Genomic DNA, 21,873 nt, shown 5'->3' with positions numbered 1-21,873 from the left:
GACATACATGTTAACATAAAAAGATTGATTGTAAAAAACAATAAACATACAAAAAATCCCTGCTGAAATTTCATTTTGTAACGTGAATTCTGTACTGGTTTTCTTAAAATTTACTGTTATATCTTCTTACGGCTATTCTAGAAAAAAATGTATGGGGGGGAGTTGGATGGCAGTTCTTTTCAACACCCACCACCCATATAATTGTAATTGAGAATCATAGTGCATTATAGTGTGAAAATTTGCTCTGATACCCATCACCCATGTATTATTAATATAAAGTGCCTTCCAACCCCCAACCCCCCCATACATTTTTTTCTGGAATAGCCCTTAATATATCTTAATTAAGACACTTACTACTATGTTATTGTAGGTTGGTGATGATTTACGACAGGACATGTTAACACTACAGATGATAAGAATTATGGACAGATTGTGGTTAAAACAAGGACTAGATCTGAAAATGATTACGTTTTCTTGTCTTGCTACAGGACCTAAGAAGGGTAATATAATTATGCATAACTAAATATGTGAATAATTATGAATAATAATGAAAAAAGGAGTTGTGGGATATACCTCCATGAGACAGCAATCAAACAACAACAAAAAACAAATTCATCTTAAACGGTCAGATTATTCTGACCCCAAAATTGACCCATGTATTTGCTTCCCTTTGCTAGGTGGAGAATAAGCAGAAATTTTTTTTTAATTTGAAATCTTTGGTTTTACCTTGCCAAAAATAAAACTCGCAATTTGTTTTGCAAGTATGCTACCATTATACGGACAAGTAAGTTTTTTAATCACAAAAGAGCTTTTATTTAAATCTCATCTTTGTATGATGGTCAGTGGAATCTTATTATTATGAAGGTTATAACCAATGAACAACTAAACTGCTTGAATGTGTATTTAGTACATAATTTTTTTAAGTGAACCATGAATTTTTAAAACAGTACTCTATCATGTCTATTCCAATTTGATGTTAAAATTATAATTTTTTTAGTTAATAAGTTTGTGTTAGTTTTTTTCTAAAATTGGCATATATTTGTTAAATATCCTATTAAAATTAATTATATTACTAGTATTTTTTATACGACCGCAAAAAAATTTTTGTGGTCGTATATTGGTATGACGTTGGCGTCGTCGTCGTCCGGCGTCGTCGTCGTCCGAATACGCATTAGTTTTCGCACTCTAACTTTAGTTTAAGTGAATGGATCTCTATGAAATTTTACCATAAGGTTCAATACAACAAAAGGAAGGTGGGGATTGATTTTGGGGGTTATGGTACCAACAGTTAAGGAATTAGGGGCCAAAAAGGGGCCAATAATAAGCATTTTCTAGTTTCCAGACAATAACTGTGGAACGGTGTATGGATCTCTCTGAAATTATACTACAAGTTTCCATACCACAAAGGGATGGTTAGGATTTGCTTTGGTGGGTTATGGCTCAAACCGTTTAAGAATTAGGGGCAAAAAAGGGGGAAAAACAAGGTTGTCCTGGTTAATGGACAAATACTTTAGTACAAAACATAATTTAAAGCAGTGTAAGGGAGATAAATCAAATACATCATTGAAATTATCTCCCTTACACTGCTTTTAAATTATGTATAAAGTAATGGTTAATGAACAATTAAGATAATTTAAAACAGTGTAAGGGAGGTAATCCAAATACAACGTTTTGGTTACTTCCCTTACACTGCTTTTAAATTATGTTTAAAGAAATGCATATTTATAAAGGAAGACCAGTAAAAATATCTGCAAATGTTGCATCTTTTTTTTTTACAAAAAAATCCATATGAAAGATTTGACACTATATTTTAAATTCTATTAGAAAGAATTATTCTTCAAATATTATTTTTTTTTCAAATTTCAAATATTGAAAAATTTCAAGAAGTAATCTTTAATTGCATAGTATGGCACATTAGATTTGTAAAATCTTTGACCACATTTATTTATTTGTTATGCCGAATCTAACCGTGTATTTAGATTTTTAATTTTGGATCCAGTTTTCAAATTGGCCTACATTAAGGTCCAAAGGGTCCAAAATTAAACTTTGTTTGATTTTAACAAAAATTGAATATATGGGGTTCTTTGATATGCTGAATCTAAACATGTATTTAGATTTTTGATTTTTGGCCCAGTTTTCAAGTTGGTCCAAATTGGGGTCCAAAATTAAACTTTGTTTGATTTCAACAAAAATTGAATATATGGGGTTCTTTGATATGCTGAATCTAACCATGTATTTAGATTTTTTATTTGTGGACCCCGCTATCAAATTGGTTCATATTGAGGTCAAAAGGGTCCAAAATTAAACTTTGTTTGATTTCATCAAAAATTGAATTATTGGGGTTCTTTGATATGCCAAATCTAACCGTGTATTTAGATTTTTAATTTTGGGTCCCGTTTTTTAAATTGGTCTACATTAAGGTCCAAAGGGTCCAAAATTAAACTTAGTTTGATTTTAACAAAAATTGAATTTTTGGGGTTCTTTGATATGCTGAATCTAAACATGTGTTTAGATTTTTGATTATGGGCCCAGTTTTCAAGTTGGTCCAAGTTGGGGTCCAAAATTAAACTTTGTTTGATTTCAACAAAAATTGAATATATGGGGTTCTTTGATATGCTGAATCTAAACATATATTTAGATTTTAGATTTTTGGCCCAGTTTTCAAGTTGGTCCAAATTGGGGTCCAAAATTAAAATTTGTTTGATTTCAACAAAAATTGAATATATGGGGTTCTTTGATATGCTGAATCTTACCATGTATTTAGATTTTTTATTTGTGGGCCCGCTATCAAATTGGTTCATATTGAGGACAAAAGGGTCCAAAATTAAACTTTGTTTGATTTCATCAAAAATTGAATTATTGGGGTTCTTTGATATGCCAAATCTAACCGTGTTTTTAGATTTTTAATTTTGGGTCCCGTTTTTTAAATTGGTCTACATTAAGGTCCAAAGGGTCCAAAATTAAACTTAGTTTGATTTTAACAAAAATTGAATTCTTGGGGTACTTTGATATGCTGAATCTAAACATGTGTTTAGATTTTTGATTATGGGACCAATTTTCAAGTTTGTCCAAGTTGGGGTCCAAAATTAAACTTTGTTTGATTTCAACAAAAATTGAATATATGGGGTTCTTTGATATGCTGAATCTAACCATGTATTTTGATTTTGGACATTGGACCATAATAGGTAAATTAAAAAAATTGAAGTTCTTAGACCACATTCTTTCTGTGTCAGAAACCTATGCTGTGTCAAATATTTAATCACAATCCAAATTCAGAGCTGTATCAAGCTTGAATGTTGTGTCCATACTTGCCCCAACTGTTCAGTGTTCGACCTCTGCGGTCGTATCAAGCTGCGCCCAGCGAAGCATTTTATTTTAAGTTACATTTGTACTTGATATGTTGAAAGAGGTCACAATTTATGTTTCCTCAAAATTCCCAAAAAATTCAGTTTTATGTTTTATTTCCAGGCATGGTGGAAATAGTAACAGAATCTGACACGTTACGCAAAATACAAGTATCCTCTGGGGTCACAGGGTCATTTAAAGATCGACCAATCAAAGAGTGGTTACAGAAACATAATCCAACAGAATTAGAATATCAGAAGGTAAGCTTTGTTCAGAGTAACTTGAAAACTTATTCAATAATTTGAATATTCCGTACTGCTTTGGTTGATTTTGTTATATCACATGCCTACCCTGCATTGGCAGCCCATTCCTGTCCACTCAATGCTTTATATCCTGTTCACAGGCAGTAGGAAAGGAATATTTGGCTGGCACAAATTTCTACTGGAAAAAAAACTATATGTTTAGATAACATCTGAAATAAATATAATGAAAATAACTGCAACTGAGGTCCACTACATGATGTGTCAAAATAAGCAAAAATAAACTGTAGTAATTTGAATAAAGAAGGAACATCATATAAACCCAAATATTTTGCAGATGTGAAAAGACAAAACAATTTCTTTTAACTGAACTAGGAAAAACACAAGTTTTTATTTTTTTGGGTTTATATGTTATTTGACACTCCGTCTGAATCTTCCATCTGACACTTCTGTGTGTCTGCTTATGTTCTCAAATACTTATAGTTGCATATTACACACATCCTGTAAAATTTTAACACAAAGAAAAAAATGTTTAATTTTGCAGTCCAAAAATGATTTTTGATTGACGTTAATAGGTGAAGCTTCACAAAACTTTCAAGTTTGAGTTTTGCAGAATTCCAAATTACGATTAGATCTATAGTAATATTTTATTTTATTTTTCTTATTTTAGGCGGTAGAAAATTTCACTAGATCATGTGCAGGTTACTGTGTAGCTACGTATGTACTTGGAATCTGTGATCGACACAATGACAATATCATGTTAAAACAGTCGGGTCACATGTTTCATATCGACTTCAACAAATTCCTTGGTGATGCTCAAATGTTTGGAAATATCAAAAGGTATTGACATGTTCATTTTATGTAAATATGTTTGCTGATATGCTTAATTAATAAAGTAAATTGTAAGTTGGGTGAAACTAGTTAACTTTATGAGTTATTCAGTTCATTGCAACATAAATAAACTGTATTCAACATTGGATATTCATTTTTTGTCGAGCCTGCGACTTTTGTCGCAGAAAGCTCGACATAGGGATGTGATCCGGCGGTGGCGGCTTTAGCTAACTTCTTAAAAGCTTTATATTTTAGAAGGTGGAAGATCTGGATGCTTCATACTTTGTATATGGATGCCTCATGTTACGAAGTTTCCGTCAGTCACATGTCCAATGTCCTTGACCTCATTTTCATGGTTCAGTGACTACTTGAAAAAAAAGTTAAGATTTTTTGTAATGTTAAATTCTCTCTTATTATAAGTAATAGGATAACTATATTTGGTATGTGCATACCTTGCAAGGTCCTCATGCCCGTCAGACAGTTTTCACTTGACCTCGACCTCATTTCATGGATCGGTGAACAAGGTTAAGTTTTGGTGGTCAAGTCCATATCTCAGATACTATAAGCAATAGGTCTTGTATATTCGATGTATGGAAGGACTGTAAGGTGTACATATCCAACTGGCAGGTGTCATCTGACCTTGACCTCATTTTCATGGTTCAGTGGTTATAGTTAAGTTTTTGTGTTTTGGTCTGTTTTTCTTATACTGTATGCAATAGGTCTACTATATTTGGTGTATGGAATGATTGTAAGGTGTACATGTCTAGCTGGCAGGTGTCATCTGACCTTGACCTCATTTTCATGGTTCAGAGGTTATAGTTAAGTTTTTGTGTTTTGGTCTGGTTTTCTTATACTGTATGAAATAGGTCTACTATATTTGGTGTATGGAATGATTGTAAGGTGTACATGTCTAGCTGGCAGGTGTCATCTGACCTTGACCTCATTTTCATGGTTCAGTGGTCAAAGTTCAGTTTTTGAGTTTTGGTCTTTTTTTCTTAAACTATAAGCAATAGGTCAACTATATTTGTTGTATGGAAGAATTGATAGCTGTACATGCCTGCCTAGCATGGTTCATCATTCCTTGATCTCATTTTCATGGTTCATTGGTCAATGTTTAGTTTACTTGGTTAATGTTAAGTTTATGTGACAGTTGTAATAAAGCTTTATATTTAGGACTATCAACATAATATCAATGATTAGTAAAGAAGGCGAGACATTTCCGTGTGTGCACTCTTGTGTGGTATTTTCAATAAAGTTTAACCATGAATTTAATTGATCTTGTAAAACAAACTTTTTTTTTTAACCCATGAAATCAAGAATCCACTGGATGTACAACTTTCCTCAATTCATGAAAATTGTAACAAAAAAAAACCAAAATGATTGAATACACAGTATATAACGTGTAAATGGAATTATTTTAAACTTATTTCTTGATAATGCAACAGAACTTATGCCATTCAGACAGTATCAGTATGTTTTTTTATATCTGGTATTCATTGACAAAAGCCTTATCTTGTTCGGAGTAGCTGTTAAAATCCGTTATGACAGAAAACTGGGAGTCCACTATTGTTCATGAGGTATTAATTTTTATGGATTTTGGACAACTGATTTGAATGTTCAACAAACTACAAGCTAACAAAAAATTTTCCACAATTCACAAAAATTAATAAAACATTGTCGTAATCCATGTTAAATGTTTTAAAGCGTCTATTTGTTCTATTTCCAGAGACAGAGTGCCTTTTGTTCTGACATCTGATATGGCCTATGTTATCAACAATGGTGAAAAACAGAACAATAAATTCCAGGAGTTTGTTGATATGTGTTGTCAAGCTTTTAATATCCTCAGAAAAAATACTAATCTGTTTCTTAATTTGTTTGCTCTTGTAAGTACAAAGAAAAGACTCATATTTCTTCATTCAAAAAATAAATTGTATTTCAAGTATCCATTATCTGAAAAATTACTGAGTTCAACAAATAGCAATTTTCTATTACTTTTTTATGAAATTTAAATTACCTAACCAGATAAAAGAAATTTGTTTAGGGCTATTCCATTAAAATGTATGTGGGAGGGTAGGAAGGGAAGTTTAATTATTGAATGTGGGTCATGGGTCTTTTTTCAGTAAGCGTCTATTACCATTATGCAAAATTATCTAAAAAATGGTTCTTGGTTGTAGGGATATTTTGAAAGTTCTTTCCTACCCTCCCACATACATTTTAATGGAATAGCCTTTATGATGTTAATGTTTTTGCTGTAAAATTGAACATCTTCGCCACTGTTACAAACCAAAATCTTTCAGTTATCCAAGTCTGGTATCCCAGGTATCCATAAGGATGCAGCTAGATATATACAGAGAGTACTGTTACCTGGTCAGACCTCAGTTCAGGCCTCGGCTATATTTACTAGGTATTGTACTAACCCATAAACTATATATATAGTATATACAAATGTATTGAAAAGGTTATTGTATAAGATGGAACTTAGAATTAACAGACAAAAACCATCTAATGATAAGAGAAAACTTCGATTTCATTGCTATTGTTACTTAATTGTTGATATGTGTTGTCAAGCCTTCAATATCCTCAGAAAAAATACTAATCTGTTTCTTAACTTGTTTGCTCTTGTAAGTACAAAAAAAAGGACTCATATTTCTTTACTTAATTGTCTAAAAATGGAAATAACACTATAAATTTTATGAGTAAGAAAACATTTTCTAGATTTAAGGAATGACTGTAATATTTTTTCTGTCTATGAAGAAATAACATCAAAAATGTGGTGCGCACTGAATAACCCGCGTAGCGGGTTATTTTAAATTGTGCACCACATTTTTTATGTTATTTCGAATAGACAGAAAAAATATTACAGTTATTTCTTATAATTTAATTCTAAATTCCATTTTAAACCGGAGTAAACCATGAAAAAACGTTGAAGACGTCACGGTCACATGACAAAATTATGTCTATGAGCTGATAAACATAACAACGTCAGGCAATCAGAAGATGCGTTACATCCAAAATTAAGTTATTAACAAATGTTTGAAATCCGAGGATGTATAAATACCAAAACAAGTCCTTACTTTATTAAGGGAGAGTATTGTTACCTGGTCAGACCTCAGTTATGGTCTCGGCTATATATACCAGGTATTCTAGTTACTCTTTCAAATATTGTATGTATTGTAAAAGGCTCTCAGTGTATAGGTTGGGATTTAAGCATGAAAAGTAAAAGCAATATAAGGATAGGAGAAATCAGTAAAAGATATTATCATTGAAAGATGTTCACAAGTACGACAGAAATATGACTTTTACATGGAAACTTCTTCAGTTCTACTTTATGTTATATTTATTTTCTCTCAACTTTGTTTCAATTATTTCTAAACTTTTTGTTTTGGATGTTCAACACCTGACTGTTCAGCAGCTCTTCATATGATTGAAATAGAATTGACCACTTGACCATCCAATTATGGTTTACCAGCAGTTATGAATGCTGGCCTGCTGTGTTATTGTTTTTGATTGATTGATATTTTGTCTACAAAAGTATCTGAAAAACTTTATTCACTTATACATAACCTATATATATTTTCTTATATGAGGGCCTCAGGGAAGATTAGTTTTATAGCTAACTGTGTAACCCTCTTTAAATAAAGAATTATTATTATTATTATCATTATTATTATTTGATATACAAAATTAAAAAAAAAATAATAAGTAAACATACATTTTTTTTAATTTTTCGTAGAATGATAGAAGAGAGTCTGAAGTCTGTGTTTGTCCAGTTTAATTTCTTTATACACAACCTAGCTCAACTCAAGTTTTCCAGTCATCAGGAAGGTGCTCTGTTATCATTTGTTCCTAAAACTTACAGGTTGGTAAACTTTAATTCATAGAGTTATTTTCTTTATAAAAAAATAAAGAATCTTCACAGGTGCAGCCAACAAATGATAAAGATGAAATCACCAAAACCTAAAAGTTGAACAAAAAAGCAATAAAAGCTAAAAGCCAGAAAATAGCAGCCTAATGTTTTGAGTTTAGACAAGATAAATCTCTGAGAGCTTGGTTGCAACGGTTGAAATGTAGCATAACAAAAATGACTGCAAGATGATTACATCAATCAAATACAAAAAAATAGCTTAATTTCAATTTGCACAATGGCAGTCCATATGATAAAGCTTATAGGTTAAATTTAATTCATGCAGTTTTAATTCTTTAAACACAATCATGCTCATCAAAAGTTTTTAAGTCATAAGGCAGCTTGCTTTGAATCATCATTCGTATGAAACTTACAGGTACTCATTTGACTGTGAATTAAATTATTTTCATGGATACCAATATTCATGGATTGAGGAAAAAGCTAGTTTAGACTGAGGATGTTTAATTTTGTGGTTTTGCCCAAATTTGCATACAGGCCTATAGAACATTTGTATTTTCGTTGACCATTTCAATTCTTGATTAACAAAAACCTGCGAAATCCAAGACAAATGGTATTCCATGAATAATAATGATTATCGCTATTTTACGAAATTTTCCTTTGATCTTACCGACTGATAATTTCCTTTCTCAGCGCAGTAGAGTGATATGAAACTAGAAACTAAGGGCGCATGTGCCGCTGTCAATGAAATTAACAACGTCGACATTGGTAAAATAGCGATAAACAGATTATCATTGGCTGTACCGGCTCAAGCGAGAAAATCAATCTCGTTGAGATGACCAACGATAATCTATAAATCCAAAGTACACCTTTGTTAAATACAGCAAAATCATCATTTTGAAAAAAAAAATTGGACGAATTGTTGTCTTTATATCACAGTGGCAAATATGTCATGCATATTCAGGAGAAGAAGGAAATGTGGGATGTGGAGAGTGGGTGACCTTTTGGACTAACATAAGAAGACTCAGGGTATTAAGATCGGTTTCAGAAATTAAGCATTTAAAAAATTCCCTACAGATTTTTTATTGTTTGTGATTTTTTATGTGCAGAGATCATGACATTTGCAAAAAAAAGATGTAATACCATTGATGGGACCTGACTTGGTTGACTGCTCATATTTACCTCCAATACAGCAAACAAGACCCCTCCCACTCTTTCAACATACATTTGTGTAGGTCTATGTGATGAATAGAAGTCCAGATAGGTGAACCTTTTTTGAGTGTGAAAAGAAATAGAAATTATTGTATTAAAATCGATTTGATGATTTCTAGATTTGTTATAGAAATAAAATAATGTATCATATTTCCACAAACTGTAGTTTTCAGAAAGATGTTACATCGATATCTCCAAGCAGGTATCAGGAAGCTTGTGTTTCTCAGCATGAACAGAACTGTGTCTTAAGCTGTAATTAAGGAATGATGATATAATACTTTCTAACCTCTTCTGTTTTGCAGAATTTTTTATTTTATTTTTATATTTTACTTTTTTAAGATCTTAAACATTTTTCCTTTTGTAATGCACTTGAATAGGAATAACAGTACTGTAGTTGAATAGTTGCTGCCATCAATACTGGATTTGACAGTCACAAATATACATTTTACTGGCTCTGATTCACATTGCAAGTAAAACTACTTTGCTACCCGTCAAATCCTCAGTTTATATCAAAATTTGTACTTACCTGTCTGAAAAACATTTGCAATTACCCCTTGGTAACCCCACAACCAATCACTACGTACAGATTTATCATAAACAAGGTTTTTACCTTCAAAAAAACATAATTGGTGGCAACAACTCTTCAACTACAGAACTTTCCTTAAATGTGCTGTTTTATCTGATTGAATATTTCTAATGTAATGGGTAATGAACAGATACAAATAAAATCTACATACTTTTACAGCATAAATCGCTCATGTGGAACTTATTTTATACAAGAGGTCTGTTCTGTTTGTTCTGTTATAGAAGCCTTGATAAAAAATTCTTTGCTATTAAAATCAAAGTTGCTCTCATGAAAAAGGTCAACTAAGATAACTTTCCTTAATCTTAAAGTTCTATATGTACAATTTTGAATTCTAATACAACTAATTTTGAATCCCTAAACAAACACTTTTAAATGACCCATTAAAGAATATTGGTTAACACATAAACGGTTTATGCTGTAACAGACTTACTTTCTCTGCATCTGTGAATGAACCTGACCTTTCTTTCAGCATAACGATATCTCATAAACATTTGGAACAATCTTTCTGATTCACTTACAGACGATCTAGTAAAGTGTGTACTTTGTTACAAATTTTCTCATACATTTACAGCTGATCTACTGGAGTGTGTACTTTGTGCATAAAAGTTAGGTTTGTGTGTTGAAACATGAATTCTTCGTTAGCTATTGCTATATAGTAAAAAACTGGTCATCGTTTTGTTACCTATCCCAATGTTTAATTGGCTAGCAATATCAATTGTTAATTTTTCAATAAGTAGTTAACAAGTATGATAGTGATTTCATGATCCATCTAGCAAACAAACAAATTTATTTTTGATGTTTATGTACACACTCAAGTATAATAGCTGTAAAATGTATTTTTCATGATGCTCTGTTGTTTTTTTATTTTTAGGATCTCTTTGTCTGCTAAGTTATTGTTTCCAAACAATACAAAATATGAATGGCCAAATTCTAAACCTAATTCTTGGTTTTCATCTCCGTTTTTATCTGACTAGGTTGCTGTTTCTGGTGTTGGAGATGCAAGTTGGGCTTATCTGAGCTAATCTGATATTAATGCAGATGTTGTGTCCATGCTTCTCTTACGAGGATCTGACAACACTATTTTACTTTTTGAATTCATGACCTTTAAGGAATAATTTTGATTTTGTTGTAATAATACACTCCTAGGAAATTTTAAAATTAAAAAATTGTTTTATTAAATGCACTCAATAGTTTTGAATTGATTTTTAGGAATTTTCAATTGTGATTTTAAACATGATGTACTTAGCTGGTCTTATTAATTATCATTCACATACTACTGGTACAAAGAAGATTTGAAAATTTAAGCATTTTTATTTTTCAAAGTTTGAAACTGTTAGAATATATCATTTCCATATGAACCTGAAAAAGAAAATCTAAGGGTTTAGTGTCTCGTGTACCTTATTTCTGGGGGGAAGGGGTAGACTGCAGAGTGGAGGATTGAAAAAATCAACAAAGTGCAAGAATTAAGCTTTCAAGTGAAACTGCATAGTTTGTGGTGGAAATAGAAAGTGCCTCCAAGCCACATCTTAAATTTTTATAATTGTTCACAAATGGTAATCTTCATTTGAGCAAGGATGCTTTTTAATAAGAATAGAAACGCTTAGCTTTGTATAATTGTTAGGTATTTTTTAATGCAATTTAATTTAATTGTAAGGTGATTTATAAGTATATCTGTTGCTTTCTTGTATTACAGTTTAAACACAGATGGTAAAATAAGTAAAGTTGAAGTCCATAGTTACCAGAAACGGTATACTCCAGAAAGACATTATGTAAGTCCGCTAATCTTAGTAATAAATAATAATAAATAAGATAAATTTAATGTCAGCATGGTACAAAACAAGTAGACATGAACATAAGTTCTGAGCTTTTTACACAACACATTGGTTAAAATAAGGAATGTTTGAATGATGGTCTAAATTTTTCATGAAAATGTGTATTATTATACCAGATTCTATTAGGGGGGGAGTTGGGGGGGTCAATTCGCAACAGTATAGTTTATTGCACAAAAGCAAAAAATATCGAATATAAATTCAAATCATATAACCAATTCTAAGTTCTTTGACTACAGTTATTTTGTGTCAGAAACCTATTATGTGTCAAATATTTAATTACAATCCAAATTAAGACCTGTATCAAGCGCGAATATTGTGTCCATTTTTGCCCCAACTGTTCAGGGTTGGACATCTGCGGTCGTATCCAGCGGCGCTCGGTGAAGCAATTTATTGAGTTCATAATGGGGGAGGGTTAACTCCAAAACCACAACATGTTAGTGTCATTGTCAGAAAAAGGGGACCTTGTCAGTGGTTGTCTTTGTTTTATATATCAGCATGTTTTATTCTTTAAATGATTTGTTACTGATGAAAAATTTTTGAATGTCTCTGTAAAATAGATTCTTATCTTTATCTATACCATGAGTGTTTTAATAGAGCTGGACATATGGTAAAGAATCTTGTCTACTGTTGAATAATGTGTTCTGTGTCTTTACATATTGATAGTTGGATTGTTTTTTAATCATTTTGTTGTTGCTTACAATTGAAAGTTTATGTGTAGTATAAAATTATTTACATGTTGTAATTTGCTTACAGATATTTATCCTGAGAGTGGAGAGGGAGAATCAGAAAGTGCCAAGCTATGTCTTCCGTCATTTTTCAGAATTTGTAGAATTTAGAAATAAACTGATGGAGATGTTCCCATTGATACCATGGCCACATCTATCTAGCAAGTAAGATCCTAGACTGTTGAAATAGATGAAAGACTGTCTATTTGGAAATTTGTGAAATGTTTTTTATTGTTTTCCAAATTTGGATGAGATATGTTTCGCAAAATTAAAAAGTCAAATTTATAATTTTGATATTGTTATTTGTATGCTGTATAGCTGGAAATCCCAATAATTATTCCTGCATTTTAGTCCATTGTTCGACAGTCACATTAATAAATGCATAAACAATTTCTGAATTTACATAAGTAGAAATTAAGGAATTAGATAGAAAGAGTTTATTTAACTTCAAACACTGAAAGTCCAAATTGTAGTTTTGTTTATATATATGTTTACCCTATCTCCAGAAATAACAAACATAAAAAAAAAAAAAATACCAATATTCATTTTTTTTCAAAATATTTATTTACAGAGTAATTTGGGGAAGATCTCACATTAAAGCTGTAGCAGAAATAAGGAAAAAAGAAATTGAAAACTTTTTACAAGAGCTATGGATAAAGGCGGCAGAAATATCTGAGGTAATTATCAAAAGTTCAGAGTTTATACAATGTTTTAATAAAATAATGCAAAAAATGTCACCAAATAAACAAAACAATGATTTAAACTCTTATTTCAATTTTTACTAGCAAAACTCTACTACAAGGTGTATAAATATTATAATAGTTAACCTTGTGTGTTGTCACCTTAATTTGGAATTAAAAACGTTGCATATTGATTTCATATATTTAAATCTGCATTAACTTACTTAAAAAGAGTGTTAACAATCTACGCCTTGATAAGTTTTAGCATTATACTATGCTATTGTTCAAGTACACAGTGTAATGTTTGCATGAGACGAATTGAATCGTAAAATGACAGCCATGAACAAAGAGATTATTTCCCAATACAAAGTATTGAAAAGTGTAATATAATGCTCATTTGAACACCTATTAATTATTAACCAAAGGTATTTGAAACTCATTCAATCTTGTCTACGAAACAAGTAGAGTAACAAAAATTAAACCCCATGCACTTTTCTGTAATTAGGTAATAAGCTTTCATTGGTATTTTTAAATGCAGTATAAGTAGGTCAACCAAGTCGCAAAACATTTATTAAGGGATCATAGATTTATTCTTACGAGGAAGCTCCGAGCATGCTCGGAGGATGCTCAGAGCTTTTTCAGTAGGCTCTTCTCTGCAGTTTATGTGAAAATAATTATCATGATCCATTAAGATGTCAATCAAATCTACACCACTTCTATAATAAGGAAAGTTGAGCATTATAGAGGAAGCTCAATTAACACCTGTGTAAACAACTGATCTATTCAAATACATTTTGTATGACATTTTACAAATTATAGAAAAGATAAGAAATTCTTCAACAGTACTGTGTAATGCTTGGAAAGAAATCTCAAGTCTCCACAAAAAAGTGAAAGTCATTTAACAAAAAATATACAATTATTATATTTATTAATCATTTCTTTTTTTATAATAAAAAAGATTCTCAAATCTTATAATTAGATGATATGATTTAAATATAGTTTATATTATATAATATGCTACATAAAAGTTATCAAGACACAAACAACAGTCATTGGGCGATACTAAACAAGTTATTTTTTTTAGTTACTTAATATATACTAATAGGTATTATTTTGTTTTTTTAAATTATTTGATATATTATATTAATAATAGTTATTTTGAATGTCAAAAGTGGACTAAATGTAGTTTTTAAGAATTTTTTCATCATTTCATTAAGTAAAATTAAGTATTTATCCAACTTGAGATGAGTATAGAGAGATTACTTTAAAAATAATGAAAAAATATTACTTTTATAAATTATTTTATACATCTTCGAAAAACTAAGCATACTTACAATTATTTAAGGAACATATGTAATTGTTTTTGATAAAGATTTCAAATTATAAATAACTTCAAGTCTTAATTAAATCACAAAGTTCCATCCATTTATATTTGTTCATCTCTAAGATTTTAAAGGAAAATGTTATTTTAATAGCCCCAAGAGATCAATCTATGACCAAGAAGTGTGGCATCAGAAAGGCAATTTATAGTGTTTCAGGAGGATTTAAATAGTTTTATACTGCATGGGGAAAATAACCAGATGTGAAAATTTGGTAAAGCTTGTAAAACCTGTATGAATGGACACCTATAGAAATAATATTAACAGAAGTTACTTATTCATGATATATAAGTAATATTTGAAACAACCTTGTTTTCAATATAACTTGTATAAGTAATTTTGAAAATTACTTGTTTAAGTAATGCCCCTAACTATTAAAACAATGATAATTTTTTTTTTTTTTATAAAATAGCAAAGTTAGTTTTTTATAAAAAAAATTATGGCTACTCTAAGAAAAGTTGAGGAGGTAATACCACCATTGTTTTCCCTCTAATACGTCTCACTTTAATTGTCATTTTTTTTATAATTGTGCGGATTTGGTTTTATTTAAATAAAGAAATACTTGGCATAATTATATAAGTGAAGTTTTATCCTGACCTGTACTTGAATGAAAATCTAATATAAAATTGTTTCCCCCTATCAGTCTTTGTTTAATTGGTATTTTTCAAAAAATATGTGCAGAATTTATCTATGTTTTAAATAAAGAAATACTTGACATGAGTAAAGTTTTTTCTTGTCCTGTACTATAGTAATAAAACAACATAATTTTTCAGTGCATATAAGAAAGAAGACATCACCAGAATTAACCAACCAAATTCTATCCCCCTTTTTTTTTCTCTGTTTACAAGCTTTAGTAGCCATGTCCCCTAAAATTGCAAAAATATTTTATATAAAAAACTTTGCTATTTTATAAAAAAAAAATACAAATGTACCATTGTTTAGTTAAGGGCATTACTTAAACTAGTAATTTTCAAAATTTTTGTTTCAAATATTACTTATATATCATGAATAAGTAACTTCTGTTAATATTATTTCTATAGGTGTCCATTCATACAGGTTTTACAAGCTTTAACAAATTTTCACATCTGGTTATTTTCCCCATGCAGTATAAAACTATTTAAATCCTCCTGAAACACTAATTGCCTTTCTGATGCCACACTTCTTGGTCATAGATTGGTCTCTTGGGGCAGGAACATATATATTGACGGGACTTGACACTACCTGATTGTAGTCGATTTTATCGTCGTGCCATAGTTAATAAAGATACGATACAGAAACGGACATGTGTTAAAAACGGACTCGCTATTATCCTAATAATTTCTGATATTATCAATAAAATGTCATTCAAACTAGTTTTACAGTGAAGCTAGTGTATCAAACTTGTATTCTGTCACTTCAAATTTGTTAAAATCGAAAGCATTTCATCACAGAATTGTGCAGAATGCAAACCAGGTAATAAAAAAATGGCGGCCATTGCCACGATGATAATTACAAATTCCCAAACTATTATAAAACACTTCACATCAAATAAATCAAACTTATTTTGGTAATTTTATATGACAAAATATATCTACTAAATGATAAAACTTGTATTTATTTACAATTAGAGTTATGTGGTTTATTTGTTGAGCAGTTTTGATAGTATTTCAGTCAGACGCTACCAAAATCCGTAAATCTCGGGAAGTCTCGGGGAGTCCGAGATTTTATCAATTTTATACTGAAAAGCGTATCAGATTCATTTCCCGTTAGATATACTGTTCCCAGCTTGGGGCTATTAAAATAACATTTTCCTTCAAAATCTTAGAGATGAACAAATATAAATGGATGGAACCTTGTGATTTAATTAAGACTTGAAGTTATTTATAATTTGAAATATTTATCAAAAACAATTACATATGTTCCTTAAATAATTGTAAGTATGCTTAGTTTTTCGAAGATGTATAAAATAATAAATAAAAGTAATATTTTTGTCATTATTTTGAAAGTAATCTCTCTATACTCATCTCAAGTTGGATAAATACTTAATTTTAATTTATGAAATGATGAAAAAATTCTTAAAAACTACATTTAGTCCACTTTTGACATTTAAAATAACAATTGAGATTATATCAAATAATTTAAAAAAACAAAAAATACCTATTAATATAAGTAACTAAAAAAAATAACTCGTTTAGTATCGCCCCCTGGCTGTTGTTTGTGTCTTGATAACTTTTATGTAGCATATTATATAATATAAACCCTATTTAAATCATATCATCTAATTATAAAATTTGAGAATTTTTTTTATTATAAAAAAAGAAATGATTATTTTAAAAATATAATAATTGTATATTTTTTGTTAAATGACTTTCATTTTTTGTGGAGACTTGAGATTTCTTTCCAAGCATTACACAGTACTGTTGAAGAATTTCTAATCTATTCTATAGTTTTGTAAAATTTCAGGCAAAATGTATTTGAATAGATTAGATGTTTACACAGGTGTTAATTGAGCTTCCTCTATAATGCTCTACTTTCCTTATTATAGAAGTGGTGTAGATTTGATTGACATCTTAATGGATCATGATAATTATTTTCACATAAACTGCAGAGAAGAGCCTACTGAAAAAGCTCTGAGCATCCTCCGAGCATGCTCGGAGCTTCCTCGTAAGAATAAATCTATGATCCCTAACACGACTAATTTATATTTTCAGAGTGATATTGTTTATACATTCTTCCATCCATTGCTGAGAGATGAACAAGAGGCTCAGAAAGAAAATCTGGGGATTCAGAAATTCAGAGGTAATTAAATGTGGAAATATTTTAGCTATCTGATAGAGGAAATTTGAGAAATTTAACTACATGTAGATACTAATAAAGTTTGAAGTCATTATATCTATACAGGCAAGGAGTTAATATCAATGTTCTATTGCATTTGGGATATTTGTTATTTTTTAGTATTTTAATGGATTTTCGTCTAATGTACTTAAACTCTGTTTTTCCTTATGTTGAATATTCGCTACTTTTATTCAACCTATGGGATACAAATGTTTCCTAACTTTTATTATTTGTTGCTAAAATAATGAATTAAAAACATCAAAATAATGAAAAAATATAAAGTTAAGTATTTAAAAACATCAATTTGGGGTGGGAAAATAATGTCTGTAGTTCATTGCGAAATATATGGAGAAATTATGATGTAAAAAAGTTAGAAAAGTAAAGAATATATAACAAAGATTGAACAGTATTTTGACAAATGTGTATTTAAAATACATTTTATTAGATTAGGAAAAAAAATTTGGGGTTGGCAGGCAAAATATTGGCAACTTGGTTTATGCATTATTAGGGCCCCGCCTAGTGGCGGGTTGCCCTATAGTGATCAGTCTGTCTGTCTGTCCGTAACAAATTGTGTCTACTCTATATCTAGGGAACCATTATGATTTCATACTTTATACTTGACATGTATATTAACCAACACCAGAGGGTGTGTCATAATGTATGTACAGCTTCCTAGGTCAAAGAAGTGCTTCATATCAGCTTATCCATACAAATTTTTACCATCTCAATGATATCTAGTTGACATCTGTCTCATATGTGTTGATTTATTACTAATATTGTGTTCTCTGTACCATTCCACTGTATATAGTATGTTATAAAATAAAGATATAGAGTATAGAAGGGATACCCAAGTTATTTCAAAATATATATTGGAAACTTTTGTTTCCTTTATGATCCCTTTAAAAAAATATACATGTGTCTTTTGCAACATTTAAACAAAACAAAAAAATTGCATATTCATTTTGTAAATATGTTTGTAGAGCAGCCACTACCTTCACCTAAAGGTAATTTTATGATCATTATTGTGCCAGGTCCATCCATCTGCAGCTTACTTTCACCATTTAAATATGCACTTTGGTCAGGCTAATATAATGAACTTGTAGGCTATTCTGAAGACTGCAGTGAAGGTTTAAAATGTTTTAATGCTTTCTTAGAAATTGTGTAATTATTATTGAATTATGATGAATGGAGCTATTCTGCATTTTTGAAGTGCATGGTGTACAATCATAATAATCAGTGCAGGGAATGTCTCACTGAACTTAATTCTTCTCTTTCTCTTTATATAATTTGTCTATTTTTAGCTGATTGATTTAAAATTTTTTCAAATTATATTTATGCAATAGATTTCCATTTACTTATGAAAGAAAAATATTTCTTGGCATGACTATGAATGTAAATTTAGCGTACAATTTTGGTATACACGTACCTATAATTATTAAAGATAATTTTCTTAGCATGTTTGATTTATTTACCCGTATTAAATTAGATTAAAAATCTCTCTTGAATAATTTATCTGAAAGTCTTTCAAATGTATTGATTGATTGATTGATTGGTGTTTAATGCCACTTTCAACACTATTGTGGCGGTCAGTTTTTATTGGTGGAGGAAGCCGGAGTGCCCAGAGAGAACCACCGACCTTCGGAAGGAAAACTGAAAATCCTAGTCAATTAAGATAATAAGATTGGAGTGGAGTGCACCTGCCCCTTGCGGGATTCGAACTCACAACCTCAGTGTTGACTGGCTAGTGATACAGTAGTTCGACTACTTAGACCTCTCGGCCACCAAGGCCTCTCTTTCAAATGTAAGGAAGGATGTAGTTTATAAATTGTGTATAAGTGATCACATTGCATTTTAAAACCTTACACAACACCTGGACCAAACATTGCTACAATGGTTGCACAATAAATGTATAAAGTTTAATACACACTCACACCTAAGTTTATATCACATCCCTATTTTTATTTTTGTTTGTTTATCAAATGTGTTTGGATCTCAATCAGTAAGTGAGTAAATGATTTACACATCAATACACTCCTGCAATCGACCTTTCTACTATACAAATACCAAGCAAACTGTAATGTTCAGATTCCTTTGACTTTATCCATGTAGTGCCATTAAAAATTTTGCCCGCTAACCCCTACTTCTCTTTTCATAGTTTTATTACATATAGTTTAAAAAGCCATATTTGAAAATCTTATAAAATCCTTGTTATTTTTTCATTGTTTTTGAAAGAAAAAAGGTGCCAATGTTAAATATATGTAAAAACGTAGAGAGAATCATTTCCTGCCAAATTTTCAATGGCTTATATCTCGAAAACAAGCACACGGACCCTTCATTTTTTTTTCTGCTTTTTTAGTTCATTTATATACTATCAATTTATAACAGTCTTTTAAAAAGCAGAGTAGCGAATATCCTTAAGTCATGTTGATTTCATTCAAAAACAAATTCAACAGTTGTGATGTATAAAAAAAACTATACTATAAAAACTATATGTTAAATTGCAAGATGAAAACAATATTCATACATTGTAGGAAAATATAACATTTATTTGTCAATGGAGATTTAGAAACAGAAAGAAAAGCAAGGTGCACCTAGCTTTTCACCTGTTTCATAGCGAGTACAAATAAATTTTTATATGTATGAATATTGTTTATATAATTCCAATAAATTACACTGAAAAAAATACCCAGATCAAATATTTCATGACAACTGTCAACGTACCAGACTATTTTGCCTGTGTAGGAATCTAAAATACTCATGTTGTCATAAAACAGGTTTGTACTTGTTGAAACTTTTAGCTGCCATGATATTCAACAATAGAAAAAGGCTAAACATATAGCATTGGAATTTTTAAAAATGTATAATGAAAATCAGGACAGGAAAAGCACTTAACTCAGTAATACAGGTGTATTGGTGTAGTAAATAATACAGGTGTATTGGTGTAGTAAATAATACATGTGTATTGGGGTAGTAGATAACAAGATAATTAGTAGATTGCAAAACCACATCACTGTTACTGAAAGTAAGCCTTGAAATTCTGACATGAAATCATGTCTCCTTTCACTATAGTTCATATAATAAATAGAATATTTTGATTTCTAGACATACAAATCTCGCTTGGCTTAGGTTAAAACTTAAGTTTTTGGATTTTCAAATATTTTGGCCTCGAGCATCACTGAAGAGACATTTATTGTCGAAATGCGCATCTGGTGCAGAAAAATTGGTACCTTTAATGTTTTTGGCTCAGGTCAATCTTAAGTCATTGATAAAAATCCTATTTGATATTTGAGATACACTCTCTCATCCTACCACATATCTCATTCATACATCTGCATTGACCTAAGAGGTTCCAGTTTCATTGGTGCGAAGTAATTCATGTTCCTTTTCTTGCAATTTTGTAACATTTATAATCTATATGAACATTAAAGAAAGACTCCCACTCTGTTAATGGAATATGCTTAGACTAACACGAAAGGGGGTTTAGAAGGAATCCTTATCAGCATTGAAAAGATGAAGGAAATGGTCAAACACTTGAAAGTCCCTTGGATAACATTCAGTAAAGATTTCCTATTGTCATCAATTCTTTAACTCATTTTCATTCCTCCCATTGAAATATTGTCTAAAATCCTTCATTGTCACCAGTGTTAGGTTTTTACTATTTAATCTAACGATATATAAACTTAAAAAGATACTATACATGAACAATTAACGAGGGTAGTAAAGGGTTATTTTCGTGCAACGTGTTTTGCCATTTTTATTTCACGTGCAGCCATGAAAAAGGTTCGTTATTCACCATGTTTCATGAAATCGGTAAAAATATCAATGTGCAAGAAATTTTTAATTGTTCGTTCATCGTGAAATGGCAATTTTATTTCGCGTTCTTCCGTGCAGATACCCCCCTTTACGCTCCTCACTAACCTTGATTTTTTTTTTATTACATGATATTTATTATATGATGACAGGAAAAGAAACCATCTACAGTTATCAAATCACATAAAGTGTATTCATAGCATTTATTAATCTAATTTCAGAAGTTCAAGTCCAGTTAGTCCCTCAAGGCTCCCCATTTGGCCAAGTGAAGTTGTCACTTGAATACAAAAAGAGCACTTTGATGATAATGGTGATGCATGCAAAAGACTTGGTGAGTATTTTTTGCATTTTTGACCCACATATGATAGTTTGATATCTGAAAGACTAATTCTTCTGCAATGACTAACATCCATACACTACACAACTCTATAAGTTGGCCTTGGGAGGATTTGGCTATTATTTTAGGTCCTTTTTTATTATATAGCTCTATAACTGTTTCGGTTCTTATACATCCTTGGCTTTCAAATATTCGGCTTT

General features: G+C 30.5%; 1 protein-coding gene across 3 annotated transcripts in view; it reads left to right on the top strand.

The window, feature by feature from the left end:
- LOC127705044 (phosphatidylinositol 4-phosphate 3-kinase C2 domain-containing subunit alpha-like) overlaps positions 1-21,873 on the top strand; it is a 77,247-nt gene that overhangs the window by 41,922 nt on the left and 13,452 nt on the right. For 2 of the 3 annotated variants that reach the window (XM_052209295.1, XM_052209293.1), the window contains 12 exons: positions 371-500; positions 3,469-3,605; positions 4,276-4,445; positions 6,163-6,319; positions 6,734-6,840; positions 8,170-8,295; positions 11,790-11,865; positions 12,682-12,818; positions 13,225-13,330; positions 17,403-17,490; positions 18,507-18,530; positions 21,558-21,667. In XM_052209295.1, coding sequence (XP_052065255.1) covers positions 371-500; positions 3,469-3,605; positions 4,276-4,445; positions 6,163-6,319; positions 6,734-6,840; positions 8,170-8,295; positions 11,790-11,865; positions 12,682-12,818; positions 13,225-13,330; positions 17,403-17,490; positions 18,507-18,530; positions 21,558-21,667 — 1,368 coding nt within the window. The remainder of the gene's footprint in view (positions 1-370; positions 501-3,468; positions 3,606-4,275; positions 4,446-6,162; positions 6,320-6,733; positions 6,841-8,169; positions 8,296-11,789; positions 11,866-12,681; positions 12,819-13,224; positions 13,331-17,402; positions 17,491-18,506; positions 18,531-21,557; positions 21,668-21,873) is intronic. The other variant, XM_052209296.1, reaches the window with a different exon arrangement.

Source organism: Mytilus californianus, unplaced genomic scaffold (genome assembly GCF_021869535.1).
Source record: "Mytilus californianus isolate M0D057914Y unplaced genomic scaffold, xbMytCali1.0.p SCAF_6, whole genome shotgun sequence".
NCBI lineage: Eukaryota > Metazoa > Mollusca > Bivalvia > Mytilida > Mytilidae > Mytilus > Mytilus californianus.
This window is presented reverse-complemented; position numbering and strand designations above follow the sequence as displayed.